Source organism: Lipotes vexillifer, unplaced genomic scaffold (genome assembly GCF_000442215.2).
Source record: "Lipotes vexillifer unplaced genomic scaffold, Lipotes_vexillifer_v1.1 scaffold1816, whole genome shotgun sequence".
Classification (NCBI taxonomy): domain Eukaryota; kingdom Metazoa; phylum Chordata; class Mammalia; order Artiodactyla; family Lipotidae; genus Lipotes; species Lipotes vexillifer.
Genome location: NW_006781315.1, coordinates 433,070 through 454,121, shown reverse-complemented (window position 1 = coordinate 454,121; position 21,052 = coordinate 433,070). Strand labels below are relative to the sequence as shown.

Sequence of the window (21,052 nt, the reverse complement as noted above, 5' to 3'; positions counted from 1 at the left end):
ACGCGGGCCTCTCACTGTTGTGGCCTCTCCCGTTGCGGAGCACAGGCTCCGGACGGCCATGGCTCCCGGGCCCAGCCGCTCCGCGGCACGTGGGATCTTCCCGGACCGGGGCACGAACCCGTGTCCCCTGCATCGGCAGGCGGACTCTCAACCACTGCACCACCAGGGAAGCCCAGTGGCTGTTTCTATTCATTGGTTTTCCTTACCTCACACATCTCGATCTCCTCTTCCAAACAATGAAAACCTAGTTAAAATCCAAACCACAGCAGAGAAAGCATGAAGAAAAGCATGGGAAAGTCAGGCTAACCAGGTCGAGAATGCCAATAGCACATTTCCTGGCAGTGGGAGGTGAGAAAGAAAGAGTTCAGGCCTCGCTTCTCTTTGAAGGACTGACCACTCTCAGCTCTATCCCTTGCTTCTTCCCGGGCTTCAGAATTCTTTCCAGCTATCGAAAGAAAGAGGAGACAGCCTATAGGCAACCCTTGCTGCTAGGCCCCTTCACTAGTTTCCCCAGCCCCCGGACCCTTTAGTATTAGTATTTTATTTTGTGGTTTAGGAGTTCAAATAGGTTTGTTTGTTTGTTTGTTTGTTTGTTTGTTTTTGGAGTGAGTGATTGGAATATCTGGAGTAACAGGAGCAGAGGAATTGAAGGTAATTGCCACATAATTATTTAAGTGCATTTGTCCTCTTTTCCTTTGTGACACAAAACTATCCCCTTAATATAAACTGGAAATTAAATATGGTTTTTGGGAGCCCTAGTCTCTTCCTTTCCCTGATAATATCTTTTTGAAGACAAGGAAAAAATAGGCAAAACTCACATATATTAGCATGGAACTATAACAACTAACATATTATATGGATATATATGTATAATATGGTTGCATTTTTATATATATAAAATATGGTAACATTATATAATATTTCCGACACATATTAATCACTATAACCAGCACTGTGTTTTGTTTCTGCTTCATTTCTTATTTCGGGGCAGCTAAATCTGTCTCATACACACTAGATCATCTTAAATGCATAAAGATAGCTTGAGAGATTGTTAGTTTCTAAAGACCCTAACACCCTTATCAGAGTAGCTACATATGACCTTGACTTTCTCAGAGTTCTCTGAAATATACCCATGGCATTTTAAGATGCATTACGGGCGGGTAATCATGACTCAACATTCTTCCCTAGATAATTAGCATATTCCAAACACAAGTCTGAACTGAAAGCTAGGATGTGAATTGTGAATCCTACTTCCTGTTGGAAAGCTCCCATACATACGAAAAGTTCTTTCAGCCTCTGATGATATCAAAACGTTCACTTTTAAAAGTGTTTTTCTGAGGGAATCGTAGCATAAAAATTTTGTCTGTTCCTTTTGAAACGTGTAAGACAGGCTTGACCCATACTTCAAACATCCTATAATATTTCTACAGTATCAAATATGGAGATTTATTTTTAATAATTTAAAAAGTGATAGGGGCCTCCCTGGTGGCGCAGTGGTTGGGAGTCCGCCTGCCGATGCAGGGGATACGGGTTCTTGCCCCGGTCCGGGGGGATCCCACATGCCGCGGAGCGGCTGGGCCCGTGGGCCATGGCCGCTGAGCTTGCGCGTCCGACAACGGGAGAGGCCACGACAGTGAGAGGCCCACGTATCACAAAAAAAAAAAAAGTGATAACACACTTTAAGTTCAAGAGAAAATAAGGAGAGCTGAAGACTACTAGGTGCAGAATTTCTGTAACCAACATGGATTTCAAAAGCTCCAGATATCTGTGATGCAGCTTGCATTTAAATGTTTTAAATTTTAACGGGTCAGCAACATTGCTCTTCAAAGCATATTTTTATCAACAATTTTAATAGTAAATTTATTCAGTTTTAACGGCATTATTCTGAATGTTTAGACTTCAGACATTACCCCACTCTTCCTTTTATTAAGAATGTTTGAGGGTTTTAGGAAATTTCAGCACTCTCCAGTATATGTGTTTATAGTATTCTGGCTTAGAGTGTGGATTCTGCAGACAGACTCCTTGGATTTGAATCCCAGCTCTGCCACTCGCTCACTCTGTGTACCCATGCACAAGTTTCTTAACCTTTCTCAGGTATCTCAGTTTCCTAACCTTTAAAATCTGAATAATAATAGTAACTACTCTGTAGATTATTAGAAAGATTAAATGAGTTAGTACATATAAAGGTCAGAACAATGCCTGACACACTGTAAACAAAGGGTAAACATTCATTATTATTACAGATATATGTATACACACATATATACATACATATACGTATACAGATATATAACTTATAAATCCATATTTTTCATTTGAAGTGAATTATTCCTCAAATAACCATCATTTGCATAGAAAGTTTCCTTGGTTGATTCTCTGTATGCCAGCATAGGAACCATGGTGAGTGAAATGTCAGGTTCTTGCTTCCCAGGTAAATGAAAGTGTGGTTATTGCACTTTAGCAAAGAAAATGAAACCATGAAGAAAATCTTTTCAGACTCTGTAGTGTCAGTCTGTTTATTGTGGATCTGACAGTACATCATGCATCGTATCACCTCTTTTGCTGGATTATCAAATGGAGTCAGTATTGGAAAAGGACCTCAGGATTTCCATTCCTGGACTTCAGTCTGTGTCTCTGGCACTGGTGGTCCAGGGCTGCCATTAATAACTGCTGATGTACTTTGCATTCCCAATGCACAGTGAAAGAGGATTAACATCTGTCGTGCAAAAAAAAAAAAACATGAACGCTAATATTTCTTACAGTGGACATCGTTTTACCAGATTTAATTCAGTAGCTTTCCTTTGTTTATATAGGATTTAAGGCATCTTACATTGTCACCATCAGAAAATGTTGACAAGCTTACAGAACTGTGCACTGAAACATTGATGAGGCTCTCTGCAAAATGTCAGAGCCCCAAACTCACTATCTCTGAAACATGGTTTTGAAGAAAAATATGCAAATGTGCTTACTGTGAAGCATCCTTTATCTCAGTAAAGAAGCTTGTTCCATTTTTTAATGAAGTTGTGAGAAGGATCATTATTGGGTCAAATTTGACCCATTAATGGGTCAAAAATTGAGAAATGCAAACTGTCTTAACGAGAATATTCTTTATGCTACTAAAACACTACAAAATATAAGTATCCACATTTTTTAGATTCCATGTTTGATTTTTAGCCACTGTGACTGAAGGCGGAGTAGAGCATTACAAATGGTACAATATTTGTCTCACTGTTTACAACATAATGGCTCTATAAACTGAGGCGTGCCTCCGAAAATTACATTATAGTTGCCTTGTCTGTAAAATAAAAGGAATTAGTATATCTTTCAGCATAGTTGACCAAATTATTTGTGAGAATAGTGAGATGAAGAATTTTCTGGAATTCTGAATAGGAAATATCATTTGCTACTTATATAAAACTTGCTTTTATACATATTTTTTTCTTTAGGCCAGGACTTCTCAACATCAGTGAACCTGCCACGCAGCCATGGCTGGCAGACACGTGGCCTAATACTGGGAACAATCACAATGAGTGCTCCATCAACTGTTGCACAGCAGGCAATGGAAACAGCGACAGTAACCTGACCACGTATAGTCGCCCAGGTTAGAGGCACAGAGACAGCTTGATAGGCAAGCTCGGCATTGTTAGGAACAAGCCACGAGGAGATAACTTTCGTTTTCTTCTCCTTAAACTGAAAATGAAATTTAATCAGCATTTTCATGAAATATTAACCATGGTTTAGCAAACAAGCCTGATTCAAATATTTTCTCCATCCCTATATCTCCACACCTCACCCTCCACCCAAAAATGTTTCTCAGCATGCAAAGGGAGAACGGAGAATATAAATTCTAGAATAGATAGCAAATAAGGAAAAATGGAATTATACAAAAGTATTCATCTTCATGAGGATGTATGTAATTATAATTTTAATTGTAGTTATTTATAGTATTTATTTTAAAGATTTTAAGAATAAAGCAGATCAAAAGATCAACAGATCTATAGTTTGAGTGAACCAAATTTTTAATAGCAGCAACAATAATAATAATTATTATATGGTGGTAATAAATAATTTTAAATGAAAGCTAACTGAATTTCAAAATTAGATTTTTATAGTGTACTAGTAAATCCTAAGATACAAGAAATATATATCTTTTGCAGGTGTGTATACTAATACTAATTTTGTATTGTGTCTTTTTGGTTCAGAAATATGTGTGGTAAATTGCTCGTTAAAATCTCATGCTAAAACATGACAGTAAAATTTGGATGTAGAATATGCAATATGCAAAGGAAAAAACAGAAAATTACAAATAATTCTTACAAAAAACCTTTTAACATTCATTCACAATATAGGAAATATAAAAAGAATCATAAAGAATCAAAATATATGACTACAGAAGTAAAATGGAGTTAAGGAAAAGGGAAACAGAACATGGCATTTAATCAAAAAGTGTGATGCACCATAAAGAACAAATCATAGTCTCCACTGGATATGGATATGGAAATGATATATCCGTGTGACCAAGTCCATGTTCTCTAGAGGTCCGTATTCTAGTTGTCTAGGCGAAGAAGTGCTCACATAATTATAAGTAAAAGAAAGATTATGCTGAGCCCAATAAAAGAAAAAATGACAATATCCATTTAAATTAATATGTAGAGCTGTGTTGTCTAATATGGTAGCCTCTGGCTTCAGGTGGCTATTTACATTTAAATTTAATAAAGTACCATTTAAAATCCAGTTCCTCATTTGCACTAGCCACATTTCAAGTGTTCAGTAGCCCCATGTGTCTCGCGGCTATCATATTAGACAATGCAGAATAGAGCATGTCCATCATCGGAGAGAGTTCTATTGGATATTACTCATATGGAAAGATTAGCAAAGAAAAACGAGATTGCCAAAACCAGATTGCCATTAAAAATATTGTTCAACCACTATCATATAAAACTTAATACCTAGAAATTAGAAATAAGAATTACTAAAAGCCAGATTGATCAGATACCCCTGATCCCTGATCATTTGTTGTTGAAATGCAGGGTAGTTGAATTCAGTAGGATAGAGAAGTTGCAGATTTTTCTTAAAACTATATTCATTTTTACATCTTTAGTAGTGACCGTGTTAATTTATCACTTTTTAGGATATCCAGTTGAAAACTTATCCTCAAGGTGACCTGTTAATGTTGTAGCCACTATGAATTAAAATAGTGGTATTTTTACTATTATAACTTGACTAATTTTTTATTTTAAAAATGTTTCAATTTTAAATGATGATTTAAGTTCTTCCTGCTGTTTGAATATTTTCAGCTACAGGCTTTGAATATTTCATATATATATATATATATATATATATATATATATTAGTTATTTCACTCAAATATTTAAAAAGGGATAATTAGAGTGAAATTGAAATATTAGACATATTAGGTATTATTTCAGGTGTTATTTGATAAATTGCCCTGGCTACTATGATTCATTTTGCCATCATTATTGTCATTTTATACTTCTTGAGGTGTCATTATGAAACCATGAAAAGTGATTACATAACACCTTTTCCTGATAATGATTATCCTGCATGACCAAGGGATAAAACTAATAAAATTCTCCTGAGCACTATTTACTGTCACTTTACCTCTGTTCCTCATATTTTTTGAGTAGAGTTATTTTATAAAATATTGAAATCTCAAGTTCTTTCATCTGAGGGCAGAGGGTTTTTTTTGTTTTGTTTTGTTTTTGTCTGGATTCTTAACCTATAAGTAACCCATAGTAACTTCAAATAGTTCAGTAACTCCAGACTAGGAAATGTTAAGTTGGCACATAAAGATATTCATGTATATATATAATTTTAGTGCAATTCCCATTAATGGGGCTGTTAAAGGAAAATTATTTAATTTGGGTGCATTATTTATAAACTGTGTAACACTAGCAGAAGCTCAGAATTATTTAGGCTCCATATAAATTACGTGTCCTCTCTTATTCACTCAATTTTTCTTTAGAAAGAACATTTGACTATGTTCTTTAGAAAGGACGTAAGAATATTTGGTCCTTTTTATTCATTATATTTAAACCCATTTATACTTTATAGAACAGTTTTACTGTGACTCACAAAACTACTTACAAGGAAATTGAAAACGAATAACCATGCAGAATGACTTTTTCCTTTTCCTCTCCATTGCACATAGCTGATTGTATAGCAAATTATAACAACCAACTGGATAACAAACAAACAAATCTGATGCTCCCTGAGTCAACTGTTTATGGTGATGTGGACCTTAGTAACAAAATCAATGAGATGAAAACCTTCAATAGCCCAAATCTGAAGGATGGGCGTTTTGTCAATCCATCAGGGCAGCCCACCCCTTATGCCACCACCCAGCTCATCCAGTCAAACCTCAGCAACAACATGAACAATGGCAGTGGGGACTCCAGCGAGAAGCATTGGAAACCATCCGGACAGCAGAAACAAGAAGTGGCACCGATTCAGTATAACATCATGGAGCAAAACAAACTGAACAAAGGTGAAGAGCCTTGCCTTTATTCCCATCCTTTTCTGTATTGGCGTCCTTAACCCTTCAGCACTACATGCCGAAGCTTGTCTGCAACTAGCGTGTGAAATCTTTCTTTGGTCACTAAGGTTTTCTTATTTCTTTGGTTTCAAAATTTCCAGTGTCAAAAAGTTAATTAGCACAACAATAACCCTGGAATATTGATTTTATAATAATATATAAGTATTTTCAAATGGTTTGAGATTAATTTAAATTTAATCATAGGTGAGGGATTGCTCAGGACAATCTTTTATTCATAAGGCAGATGTACAACCATCACAATACCTCACATTTTAAATAAATAGGCTCTCCCATTCTTTCCACTCGAGAATGGAAGATAATTGCTTCTACATGGTCATATAAACGAATCGCTTTTTTATCAAACTGAAGAAAAATAATTAAATTAAACTTGAACTGGAGATGCGGTTCAGTTTGTTATATTTCTCCTACCTCATGTGATTACTAAGACTGCTGCAATGCATGATTTCAGAACCTAAATTTCTTTGGGTGACCTGATTTGAAGTCTGTCACGATAGAACCTAAAATAAATTCTTAGTGTTAGCTTGTTGCAGCAGAATAATATTTTATGGCCTGAAGGGAATGTTTCTCTGTTACAATATGGGTGAGTTGGAAGAGATAGGTATTTGATTTCTTTGTAGTCCCTCAGACTACTGCTTTAATAACATGATTTGTAAAGTTAAACCTCTGGAAATAAAGGGATTGCTCCGATTTGAATAGGTCAGGGCAATTGTGTATGAGTGTCCAGGTAAAGAATACATTTAATTACAGATAATTGGAAACACAGATTTCTTTTTTTTTAGATTTGAGTTGGGAACAACTTATCACAGTTGGAGACTGCAAAAAGATAACTTAAGACAAACATTTCATTTAAGTTAGTGTTATACGTTTTAATTTAATAATAGTTATCTTGCTTTTTTCCCCAGCTTAAGGAAAATTTGATTAGTATAATAAGCCAATTCAATAAATATTTATTTTTTTAACCATTTTTTTTTCTCAAAGTATAGTTGATGTACACTATTATATAAATTACAGGTGTACAATATAGTCATTCACAATTTTTAAAGGTTACACTCCATTTATAGTAATAAAATACTGGCTATTTTCCTTGTGTTGTACAATATGTCCTTGTAGCTTATTTTATAAATAATAGTTTGTAACTGTTAGTCCCCTACCCCTATATTGCCCCTTCCCCTTCCCTCTCCCCACTGGTAACCACTAGTTTTTTCTCTCTATCTGTGAGTCTGCTTCTTTTCTGTTTTATTCACTAGCTTGTTGTATTTTTTAGATTCCACATGTAAGTGATATCATACAATATTTGTCTTTCTCTGTGTGACTTATTTCACTTAGCATAATATATGAGTTCATGACAAAGACTGACAAAGATGAATAGGAGAGTTTCTGTAATTGTAAAGTTTACAGTGGGAATTCAAACTATTGTCATATTATTCCTGTATAGTATATGGCTTTATTGTGGACTTTGGAAAGGTCTGACAGTCCTCTGTACAAGTATTTCAGAGCTCTGATTTATTGTTTATACTGCTTATAAACAGACTTGGTACGTCAAACTGTAATAAAGACACTGGAATGCAACTAGCCTGACAGATTATTACTCAGTACATTCCAGTGGTGAGTTTATCATTTGGATTTTCACCTCTGCCTAAGTAAGCAGAAGCATTTGTGGGAGACTGAAATTCTTCATCTTCTTAACATGGATATATTTTTTATTAGATATAAACTTCCTGGCAAGTTTCAGTTTTATGTTCTATTTTATTATTTTACTTTTTTTAATGATTCACACACATGACATTTTCCCGATTTCTTGTTATTAGAATTATTTTGTTACTATATTTTTAAAGATAAGAAGTCAAACAAATCTGATTTCTGCCTTAGCTAACTTATAAGTATTTTAAAAGAAGAAATAGTCCCTGGTAGGATTCATTCTGGTTCACGTGTAGAAGATGATGCAATGAGTTTGTATTTTATAAATCTTAAAGGAGACATGTTTAAAGATCTTTATTTTTTCTTGACCTTTCATTCTGAACACTTGCGTACATCTTAGCAGGTGATCAACATGATAGTTTGAAAGCTTAATCGTTGGTAAATGATTGAGGCACCAAAATAAATGTTTACTTTTTTTCCCATCTGAAATGTCTAGATTATCGAGCAAATGACACAATTCCTCCAACTATCCCATACAATCAATCATATGACCAGAATACAGGAGGATCCTACAATAGTTCAGACCGGGGCAGTAGTACATCTGGTAAGTTAAGGGAAACCAAGGAGAAAGCCAAGCTCTCCTTTAAAAGGATGATACATTTCAAGATTACAACTTGAATGCTAATGATCTGATATGTGTATATGACATGTCTAATCACTTTATATGATTTGAATCTTCCAGGGATGGGTCTTGTCTCTGCAATTTGAGGGACTGTTCACTCACTAAACCATTTTTTTTTAACATCTTTATTGGAGTATAATTGCTTCACAATGGTGTGTTAGTCTCTGCTGTATAACAAAGTGACCCAGCTATACATATACATATATCCCCATATCTCCTCTCTTGCATCTATAATTGCTTCACAATGGTGTGTTAGTCTCTGCTGTATAACAAAGTGAACCAGCTATACATATACATATATCCCCATATCTCCTCCCTCTTGCATCTTCCTCCCACCCTCCCTATCCCACCCCTCTAGGTGGTCACAAAACACCGAGCTGATCTCCCTGTGCTACCATTTTTTATGTTCTATTTGGTAACAAAGATTGAGGCTCCTATTTTCCTCCTTGTTAAAAACCTTTATTAAAGCCAGAAGCATGACTTAATCTTTAAAGGCAGTTGAAACTTTTTTCCATCTCAGCAAAAATATAACTTAAAAATGTTGCACATATAGTTAATCTGCTAAATATGTTACCATTTGAAGGAAGGCTATTAAAGCATATAAAATTTGAGTACACTTGAGCAGAATCAAAAACCTAAGCGATAATATCATGAGATTTAGGTACAGTTGGAAGCTGCCTCAGTTTATAATCTCTCTACTATCCCTCACTCAGTTCTTGCTCTAAAACCTCGTAAAGCAACTTCCCAACTTCAGTCTTTAAGTGCCTCAGAAGCCACATTGAAGCCTCTTCCCTGTGGTCTTCATGCTGTTGCAGCTGTTTGCCAGCTGTTTTCCTGATAGGGGTTGCAGATGTGAGCTTGCTGGTACTTAAGTCCTGTTTTTCTAATTAAAGACGGTTCATTATTAGAACTATAACATGTGGCACCACAACAAGTCATACCACAATGAGAACAAAACCAATTGACCTTGACTCTAGTTTGTTTCTCCAGGAGAGGGTAGAAATATTACTTCCTAGCAACTGGATTAAAGTTGCTGGTAGGTGCTTTTAGCCAAATGTCTCTAACTCTCTTCTGTAATGGAGACGGTATTTGCATTTTACCATCTTCCCTTGACTAAGGCATGCTGATTTGGCATTTTCTAGGCTGTGTTTTGTCACTGATTGAAATTGTTTCTATTTGAATTAAGGATCTTAGAAATAGCTCCTATACCTTTCTAGATCTACTCTTGTTCTACCATATATGGTTTGATTTTTTTTTTTTAACAATCAAATCTTATCAAACAACTTTCTTTTTCAAAGTAAGTAAACCCTAAAATTAAGGGAAAAATTTCAAGGATGTACTCTTGGGAAAAGTATATGAAATATTTTCATGTTTGATATCTCATGCCGTTTCTTCTTTGAATTCTTAGCCACTTAAAGAGAAAAACATGTCTTAATGGAAAATAAATGATTCTAGGTTGTTAATATTCAATTGACTTTCTTCATCCCGCAGCTTAGATACATATGTGGTAAAAAGATACAAAGGTGTGAAATCTGATGGTAATTAGGGGAGAGAATGAAGCAATTAAATTAAGTGTAGGAGAGATTTGTGATGTTAGGCCTTTCAGGACAGACAGAGTTGTTACAGTAGGTGTATGCCAGGAAATCAAAAGGAAGGCTCTGGGGATAGTCAACTCCACAATACATACATAGCCATTCCAATACAGGACAACTGAGTGGAGGAAGAGAGAATGGAGACACATAAGCAGAAGCCTGACCATCGTAATTTATGAATAACAGCATGTCCCCCAGCCCACGCTTGGTGCAGTAACATACCAGTGCAAGAACATCTGGCTTAACAAACACTGCCATGAGAAAATTTCCAAGTGACTTAAAAAAAAATAAGGCTCAGTGAATATACTCAGACTTGCTTTCATGTACCATGTAACTTGGAGCTGTTTCAGAAAGGTTTAAAGAAAAAGATCAAGACAATTCATTGAATTTAAGGGATCATATGAGAAAAATAATTATAGACTCATTGTCTATAATTTACATAAGAATCTAAAATGTATCATATTGGAGGAGGAGGATAAAGACCATTTTTATCTACAAATATCTTTTGACCTAAAATTATTTTAGAATGAATATACCAAAATGTGCAGCTACCTATGTTTAAAGAATATGCCAAATCTAATATCAGGACATTGGGGAACTTGAATAATTGAGCTATTCTGAACTTCTAAGAATGTTCAAGCAACATTATTTCACTCTAAGCCATAATTTTATAGAAACAGTGGCTAAGAACATTTCTGTTCCTTTTTTTTTTTTTTTTTTTTTTTTTTTGCGGTACGCGGGCCTCTCACTGTTGTGGCCTCTCCCGTCGCGGAGCACAGGCTCCGGACGCGCAGGCTCAGCGGCCATGGCTCACGGGCCCAGCCGCTCCGCGGCATGTGGGATCTTCCCGGACCGGGGCACGAACCCGTGTCCCCTGCATCGGCAGGTGGACTCTCAACCACTGCGCCCCCAGGGAAGCCTCATTTCTGTTCCTCTTTAAAAATCATTTTTCTGCTTCTTTTGTTGTTAGATATATTAGTTCTTCCAGCAATTATTTTCATCTGCACCTGCCTTTCTGACAAAAACGAGTAATTTCATTGTGCCTAAAACACTTCAATGGACAAGTACAAATTATATATACTCAGTGATTTAATGCAACAGTGGAAATGTAATAGATCGCATCTGTATCATATTGTATTTTAGGTTCCAGCAATTAAATAATAGAAAGGCAATTCAGAAAATATGTCTTCAGCTCATTTGTTTTAGATGATAATCCATAATGCAATTAATTGCTGTAAGAAGATCACTATTAATGATATGACTTGTAAAATTCATTTATGATTTTATTGCTTTTTCCCTATTTATTTTGCAGTTAAACTTGGCAATATTCTGCGTCTTCTGTCATACAAAGTGCTGTTTAAAATTAATGAAGAGGAGTGTGTTTATCTCTCTATATATATGAATCATAAGGTCATATTTACAGAAAATAATTAACCTGTGGATAATAGAAAAGATTGAAAGTCCAGAAGTAAAAGACTTGCATTTTATTTCTTTTCAAGGGAGTCAAGGGCACAAGAAAGGGGCACGGACACCCAAGGTACCAAAACAAGGTGGCATGAACTGGGCAGACCTGCTTCCTCCTCCCCCGGTGCATCCACCTCAGAGCGCTAGTGAAGAGTACAGTATTTCCGTAGATGAAAGGTAAGAGGGATTTTAGAACATAGGTAAGTGGAATAATATGATTCCTTAAACCCATGTTAAGTAATTGTTAAACTCGATCACCAAGGGAGACTGACTCCTAGGGTCCATGAACATCTGTCTCTGAATAAAACATTTGTCTCTGAGCTACTGATAGCTCAGCACAACTTAAAAACGCTCCTCAGTGTGGCCAAAAAAAGGAATTTGCATCTTGGAAGCTTATTTTTGAACTAAGAATCATGAGTCAAATACACACACACACACACACACACACACACACACACACTTACATCTATACACACACATAGTTTACATATTTATATTTACAAATATTTTACATCGTATACACATAGTTTACATATATGATCATGAATATATATGAATTTATATGAGATCACATATATATCACTCTCTGTGTATGATTTTGTACTTTTCAAATATCAGAACTCCTGTTGCACATCTCTAAATTTTCATAAAATAATTGTATGGATTTATACCACAGCCACAGTATCCTGAAAACTGTTTTTTCTTAGATATTATCACATTCTGCTGAAAACTGTAGCAATTTAAACTTACTGAATTGTCTCTCTCAAGGATTTTACAAGTGTAAATAATCCACATGACAGCAATTAGGAAGTTAGCATGCTTCCTCCTCACTCCAGATTCTGTAGAACTGGACATGGTCCCGCCCAACAAAACAAAACAGCAACTTCACTAGTGTGATCATTGGAGAATTAACACAAAAAATACAAATCGACCTGAAAATACAGTCTTTTTAATGACTATTATAGAAATGAAGACATTGTTCTTTCATTCTCCACAAAAAAACAAAACAAAACAAAACACAGTTTTACAGTTCCAACTATGCCAGGAAAGAAAGTCTCTGTACTTTAATTTTCCAGCCACTGAATTAGCGAGTACTGTGCCATTGCTCCTAGGAGAAATGCAGGGTTAGGTTCCTGCAAGCCTCTGGTCACAACATTTTTGTCAGTCCATCCATACATAACCTTGTTTTATGTGTGTTTTTGTTTAAAGACACCCTATTTAATATGTATTGTTGATTCATTAACATTGAATTCACAGCCAACGTCACTGTAAGTCATTCCTGAACAAGGCTTATCTAATACACATATTTTCACCATTAAGGCACATCACAACCTTCTTGCCCTTGGGAACCTTAGACATCCCTAAAGCACTACACTTGGGGGTCATTTTAAACAGGGAACTCACCAACATAAAGCAAAAAAAAAGAAAAAGAAAAAGAGAGAGAGTGAACAACATGGCACTATAGGCCATAAAAAGGATCTGAAACAAGAAGGTGGAGTGTTGTCTTGTTTGACCTCAGCTAGGAATGTATGCATCAGGTGACTCAAATTTTTTGCTTCTCTGCACATGTCCATGAATGACCACAAAAGCGCTAGGGGTATTGACTTTGGGTTACAAACTTTTTTTAGCAAGTAGGTGAATCTGCAAATATGGAATGTGCAAATAACCAGGATTGGCTATATTTTTAAAAGTTCATTTCCTGGACTATATTAACAACATTCATTACTATTTTAGTCCACCAAAAATAGGAATAAAATGAAATAAGTTGATACAGTTTAACAAAAAAAAAACAAGGGATGCAACTGTGCCTGAAAAAGAAAGGCTGATTCTGAGAAGAATGAAGCTTTCCTGATTTGCTGCTTTTTTTGTTTGTTTCTTTTTGTTTTTTTGTTTTTGTTGTTTTTGCGATACGCGGACCTCTCACTGTTGTGGCCTCTCCAGTTGCGGAGCACAGGCTCGGGACGCGCAGGCTCAGCGGCCATGGCTCACGGGCCCAGCCGCTCTGCGGCATGTGGGATCTTCCCGGACCGGGGCACGAACCCATGTCCCCTGCATCGGCAGGCGGACTCTCAACCACTGCGCCACCATGGAAGCCCGCTGCTTTTGTTTTTGAGCTTAACAAATGAGAAGTTTCTCAATCAAGAGGAGGGGTTTTTTGGACCTTGAGACCACAGAGTGATGTGGACTAACATGAGAACTAATATGAAACACATGGTAGAGAGTGAGAGGAAGCTGCGAAGGCAAGTGTAAGCCAGATTATACAGGTACTTGAATGTCTTGTTTAGGTCCTCGTATTTTATCCTCCAGGCAATTAAAGAGCCATTTATTACTTTAAAGCAGGTGAATAACCAGAGAGTGATGCAGATTATAATAAAGTAATTTTGGAAACAATGTGAGGATGGAGAAAAAGGAATCGATTTTAGAGATTTTTTTAGAAGTAGAATAGAAATGAACTGGGGAACAGTTTGAGGTAGAAGAGAGAGAGAAATGTCAGGATGAATACAAGATACCTAGGAAACACAGGAAAAAGTGTCCAAGAGGAATATGGTAGGATTAGTTCAGTAAAAGAAGATACAAAGAAATCATGTTATATGAGCATCAACTTTCCTGAGTTCTGGTAAACAAGGCAGGTGGTGGAGAATGAACAAGAGAGACGGGTGACATGAACATAGTTTATATAATGCATTAAGTTACTTCCATTCTAATTAATAACCATATGCCCTGAGGTAAAAGAGAAAGTCATGAATGCTCCCCAGATCCATTTAGAGCTTCCACACAGCTCTAGCAGAGGAGTAGAAGGGACATTTTATTGTTTATTGATTATTTTATTTATTGTGTTTTTCATTCAGCATCCTAAATGCAAGCCATGTACTTTACAAAGTACTATGTACTTTATTTTGTGCTCAACTGAAGAAATAGTGACCTATTTTAGAGGAAAAGTGGGTTGTACTGGACTAATAACTTGATCTCCAATGTACCTCCCTCTGAAGGGATTTTCAAGAGTAATTTTTCACAGAGGCTAGCATATCATCTTTGGATTATTTGCAAGACCGTCCTTGAGTCATCCTTTAGAGATCATGTTGAGTTGGAGGGATAGAATATATCAAACACTTTGGGGGTTTACTAAATTAAACTATGTTAAATAGATTTCCTTATTGCATGACTTCTCAGAGCCTGTAATGAGCCAATTAAATTGTAATCCCTCAGAGGAAAAAATGTTATATATAACAACTCACACACATTTATGACAGTGAACTATTTTTTTTAAGCAATACCTTCTTGGGCTTCCCTGGTGGCGCAGTGGTTGAGAGTCCGCCTGCCAATGCAGGGGACACGGGTTCATGCCCCGGTCCGGGAGGATCCCATGTGCCGTGGAGTGGCTGGGCCCGTGAGCCATGGCTGCTGGGCCTGCGCGTCCGGAGCCTGTGCTCCGCAGTGGGAGAGGCCACAGCAGTGAGAGACCCGTGTACCGCAAAAAAAAATAATAATAAAATAAAAAAAAACAATACCTTCTTAACGTGGCCAGAAGATTCAGATTCCATGGCTGCTGGGCCTGCGCGTCCGGAGCCTGTGCTCCGCAGTGGGAGAGGCCACAGCAGTGAGAGACCCGTGTACCGCAAAAAAAAATAATAATAAAATAAAAAAAAACAATACCTTCTTAACGTGGCCAGAAGATTCAGATTTCAAAAGCAATTCAGAGTTGATATTTCACTAACTATACAAATAATTTATTTGAATAATCTGAAGTCAATCTAAGTGTCCTTATAATTTGTTTTAGCTATGACCAAGAAATGCCATGTCCCGTGCCACCAGCCAGGATGTATTTGCAACAAGGTGAACTAGAAGAGGAGGAAGATGAACGAGGCCCCACTCCTCCTGTGCGGGGGGCTGCTTCTTCTCCAGCTGCTGTGTCTTACAGCCATCAGTCCACTGCCACTCTGACCCCCTCTCCACAGGAGGAACTCCAGCCCATGCTACAGGACTGTCCGGAGGATATCGGCCACATGCAGCACCAACCCGACAGGAGGTAACGTTGTTACCAGTCTCTACTGACAAATCAGATCATTTCCACTCCTAAGTGGCATTTACAGAATGCTATTACATGAAGTAATTTTCAGGTCACATGGGGCTTTTTTCCAGTATCATCACACAGTACGCCTTGGTAATTAGCATATCAAGTAATATTGTTGATCAGAACATTAGATTAATTGATCCCAGTGAACTTGCAACCATAAAATAATGTGCCTTAATTCTCACCCACTTATGATAATTGCATTCATAAACAGGTGGAGATCATGTAGTAAATATATGGGTTGCTAATCTTGTAACATTTTATTGATGATGGGTGATTTTGTATTTTAGTTTTCTTTATGCATGGGCATGTCATTTCTTTAGTCTGTGAAGAATAGATTTTTCTCCTTTTATTTTTTGTTTTTAATAACTTTTTATTTTTTGGCTGCGTAGGGTCTTCCTTGCAGCGCGCAGGCTTCCCTCTAGCTGTGATGTGCGGTTTTTCTCTTCTCTAGTTGTGGCGCGTGGGCTCCAGGGCACGTGGGCTCTGTAGTTTGCGGCACGCAGGCTCTCTAGTTGAGGCGCACGAGCTCAGTAGTTGTGGCGCACAGGCTTAGTTGCCCCGAGGCATGTGGGATCTTAGTTCCCCCACCAGGGATCCGAGCCCTCATCCACTGCATTGGAAGGCGGATTCTTTACCACTGGACCACCAGGGAAGTCCCTCTCCTGTCTTTTAAAATTAAGTCTGCAGAATGATTTGTTCTTTCATAGCTGTAATGTTACAGAAGCATGAATTTGGTATATTCATTTTGTGTTGACTCAGGTACCTTTATTTTGATTGAATGTTAGGTTGCAGTCCTTTTGTCCAAGCTACTTAGTAGTGTGTGTTTGTGTGTGTGTGTGTGCGTGTGTGTTTCTTAGACTTTCTTTAACCTATATGTTCAGCATTGCTAACGAGTACATTTTTGTTTTGCACAAATCCTTCACTTCGCATTTCTACCACATAAAAGCTATTGCTGCATCATGTCAGCACTTCTCTCACTACTGATGATCTTGTTTGTACTATTTTATTGCCCTTGACACATTACACATATATTACTTTCTGTATTCCTAATATCATTTGAAACTGTGTATATTATTTGCCCCAGAAGATCTCCTTCAATATTCTTGAATGAATAACAAATTCTGGTTTATGCTGCTTGAATTCTGTAGGTTAAAATAGAATTTGCAGTGTCTATTAACTATTCTATGAGTAAGAGGTTATTGCCAAATTTAACTCATATACTCTCTAAAATGAAGGAAGCAGTGAAATTTTCTTCTGTGTGACAAGGGGGAAGTTGGATTGCCAGACATTTAACTTTAGTATTATTAACCCATGGAACTTCAGGAAGACTGAGAATAAATAAGGCATCTCTTTTCCCTATTAAGGTCACAAGCATCTCTGCCACCCTTATTCGGAGAAAATGAGGCGCTAATAGAGGCTGTTAGCTCTGAAATACCTCAACATTCTTTTCTCATTCTTTCAAATCGCCTATTTCCTCACCCTCCTCCTCTGTGTTACAAGTGGTACACACAGTATCTTCTTCCTGGCCAGCTCTTCTTTTGTGTTCCTTATGTCATTCTCTTCACCTTTCTTGATCACGATCAAAAAGCAGCTTATCTATGTTGACTTTTCAGCCTCTTTCTCTTCATTCAATCCTTTCTCTTCACTGTTAACCCTACTGCTTTTTTTTTTGGAGTATAATTGCTTTACAGTGTTGTGTTAGTTTCTGCTGTACAATGCAGTGAATCAGCTATATGTATACATATATCCCCTCCCTCTTGGACCTCCGTCCCACCCACCCATCTAGGTCATCACAGAGCACCGAGCTGAGCTTCCCGTGCTTTATAGCACGTTCCCACTAGCTAGCTATTTTACACATCGTAGTGTATATACCTTACTACTTTTTAAACTTTCCAGTCACCCTGCTCTTTTTCTCTCCTACCCTGTAGGATTCTTTTTTTTTTTCTTTTTTTTTCAGTACACGGGCCTCTCACTTTGTGGCCTCTCCCGTCGTGGAGCACAGGCTCCGGACGCACAGGCCCAGCGGCCATGGCTCACGGGCCCAGCTGCTCCACGGCATGCGGGATCTTCCCGGACCGGGGCACGAACCCGTGTCCCCTGCATCGGCAGGCGGACTCCCAACCACTGCGCCACCAGGGAAGCCCTGTAGGATTCTTTAATCTCTTCTACCTTCCTAATTCTTTCTCACACCTCAGCCCCCTGTATGCTGGCTTATACCATTTTGCTTCCATCAGGCTTCAGAAGGTAACCTCTTAATCGTCAGTCTAAAGGCTTCTCCGTCTTTATTACACTTAGGCTTTCTGCAGTGATAGCAATTTTCTGATTTCTTGTGAGAATTAAATGAAATCGTGTATATAAAGTATCTAAAGCAGGGTAAGTATTCAACAAATATTAGTTCCCTACTGTCCTCACCCTTATTCTGTCATCCTTGCACTTGGTTCAAGTATTACTTATATTCTGAGGGCTTTCGCATTGATTTTGCCAGCCCAGCCCTTTTTCTTGAGCACTACCATGATATTTTCACTTGGACATCTCAGACTACACATGTCTGAAATCAAATTCTTTTTCTTTGCGCTTGACCTTTCAGACTTGTTCCCTTTCCTCCTTTATTGGCTCTCTTGTTTAGAATCATTAATCCTTATTTATTTGACCAACATATTAAAAATAAAAGAGCCAAGGGAATAGGCAAAAATATCACAAAAAATTGTGATTTTGAAATCAGTGTAATTATCTTATAGTTTGATTTCTTCTGTTATCTTCCTACCATTCCCCAAAGTAAGTTATTCACCAAGCCCCTTCTTTTCTAACTCCAAAATATCTCTTGATTTTGTTCCTATGTTTCCATTCCTAGAATCCCAGGGCAGGCCCTCAGTCCCTGTCTCTTGAAATATTGCTACATACTTGACCTGATCACCACTTTTCTTCTCTCTCCCCTTTTGTGTCCACTCTCCACATTATCTTACTTTACCCCCTAGTTTGGTAATGTCGCTCCCCATTCAGAGTCAGCTCTTATTGTTTAGACCAGTATTCAAAGCCTCTTACAATCCTTTTTCCTTTACTTACCTCTTCCCTCCCAACCCCTCCACACACCCTCTTTTCTAATTAGTCTGTTTGAAATTCCCTGTTGTCTTAAACTCACCAACAGCCAGTCAGCAATGCCACTCTCCGGCCCACAGAGGGCTAGCAGGAGGGGCAGGCCGCTCTTGCCTTTCATGACTGTCACCAAAATCCTTAGCGCCCTCACTAAGCACATGCGTCTTGGCACATGCTGTTTCTTTGATTGCCTGGTGAACACTTCTCATCTTTCCAAGTCCTGTTCAAATGCACCACCTGTGCAACTTTCTTCTTGTTGCCTGGCAAAAATCAACTAATCTTTCTCTTTACTCTTTACAGTGGTCTGTTCACAGCTCTGCTACCACACTAATCAGGTTTTCATGTTGCATTAGCATTGGCTGTTGCATCTGTTTCCCTATTTAAATTAAAAGCTCTTCGAGAGCAGAGCTCAAGTCCTACTCACATCATTGAGTTCCACGAAGCCTTCTTCACTAAGTATCTGATGAATGGAATCTGATACTAGAGGAGTTGACTGACTCCCTGCTGTTTTGGTGGGGGTGAACTCAAAGTGAACAGGTATAATTGGGAAATGCATTGGGTATCTGCCCTTAAAATCCTCTTTGACTACTACATTCAGCCTTTTTTTAAAAGGTATGACTTTCAGCCTATGAAGGTACAATATTAATAACACTGGACACTAATATGAAGTAGATGAAAGCCCATTAAACAAAAAACTATTACTGCTCTTTTATGCTGAAGGAATATTCTACATGTTTACCATAGACATTTTTGAAAATACATATAGACAAAATGAAAATACCAAAGTACCAATGATCTATGTTGTCAGAAATTTTCACCATTAAGAACTCAGTGAAGGTCTTTTCTGTTCGTCTCTACATGTACTCACACTGCTTTGAATTTGTGATATGCCAATATAATTTTATAAGGTATTTTTTTCACTGAACAGTGAATTTTTCCATGCCAATTACAGTTTAGATACTCACGTTAAACAAATGTATACTGTTAATTTATTTAAACAATTCCTTAATATTGGGCATTTAAGTCATGTCTACCTTTTTGATACTATATATAATGCTGTAATGCCCATCTCTAAGTCTTTGAGTCAAGCCTCTTCTCAAACCTTTAACCTATTTGGATGCCTACCCCATCAGTAGGTGACTTCTGTTTCTCATCATCCTGCCACTCCCCTCATGATGCGCTCATTAAAGACAGACAGGTATTTCTCTACAGATTTCATTCTAGAGAATCAGACCCTTATATCCAAGTACCTGTTCCTGCAGATTTTTACTGCTTGAATATCACTCAGAGCAATACATGTATCTCCAGCCATAAAGGCACTTCCCTACTTCCTACAGCCATTTTCTCTTGCCTGTATTACTATAATGGTCCATAAGTGGTCTTTGTTGCCTCTAGCCTTGCCCTTTCTTCAATCTAATCTTCTTGCCGCAGACTGTGCAGAGGCATTTTCCTAAAATGCGACACTGATCAAGTCTCTCCATTGCTTAAAATCTCTCAATGACTTCTCATTTCCCTTAGAATAAAGGCAAGATTCCTTAATGTAGCAATCAAGGCCCTTTGTGACCTGACCGCTGCATGCCTTCCTTTGCCTACCCATTGCCACTCCCCTCCTCACTGTTCCTGTTGCCTTTACTCTACGTTTCTTCCGGTTCCTGAAATGCCCAGTGCTCTTGATCTTGGGTGGCCTCAGCCTGCAGCGGCTTGAAGAAGGATTTCGGTTCCCCGGCCGGAGACTGAAGTCAGGCCGCAGCAGAGAGAACGCTGAATCCTAGCCACTAGACCACCAGGGACCAGTGGCCAGTGGCCAGGCCAGTGACAAATAAATTTCCACAAAGAGACAGAAAGTAGTGAAACAAGTAAAGTGTTTATTAGGGGGAAAAAGAGTACGTGTGAATAGGCACACACAGGCGGGCTCAGAGAGAGAGTTGCAC

The 21,052-nt window shown here is 37.8% G+C and overlaps 1 protein-coding gene across 4 annotated transcripts in view; it reads left to right on the top strand.

Moving 5' to 3' along the window:
* Nucleotides 1-21,052, top strand: part of ROBO1 (roundabout guidance receptor 1) — a 952,567-nt gene that overhangs the window by 903,702 nt on the left and 27,813 nt on the right. For 3 of the 4 annotated variants that reach the window (XM_007454543.1, XM_007454545.1, XM_007454544.1), the window contains 5 exons: nucleotides 3,447-3,601; nucleotides 6,173-6,508; nucleotides 8,712-8,819; nucleotides 11,989-12,130; nucleotides 15,732-15,980. In XM_007454543.1, coding sequence (XP_007454605.1) covers nucleotides 3,447-3,601; nucleotides 6,173-6,508; nucleotides 8,712-8,819; nucleotides 11,989-12,130; nucleotides 15,732-15,980 — 990 coding nt within the window. The remainder of the gene's footprint in view (nucleotides 1-3,446; nucleotides 3,602-6,172; nucleotides 6,509-8,711; nucleotides 8,820-11,988; nucleotides 12,131-15,731; nucleotides 15,981-21,052) is intronic. The other variant, XM_007454546.1, reaches the window with a different exon arrangement.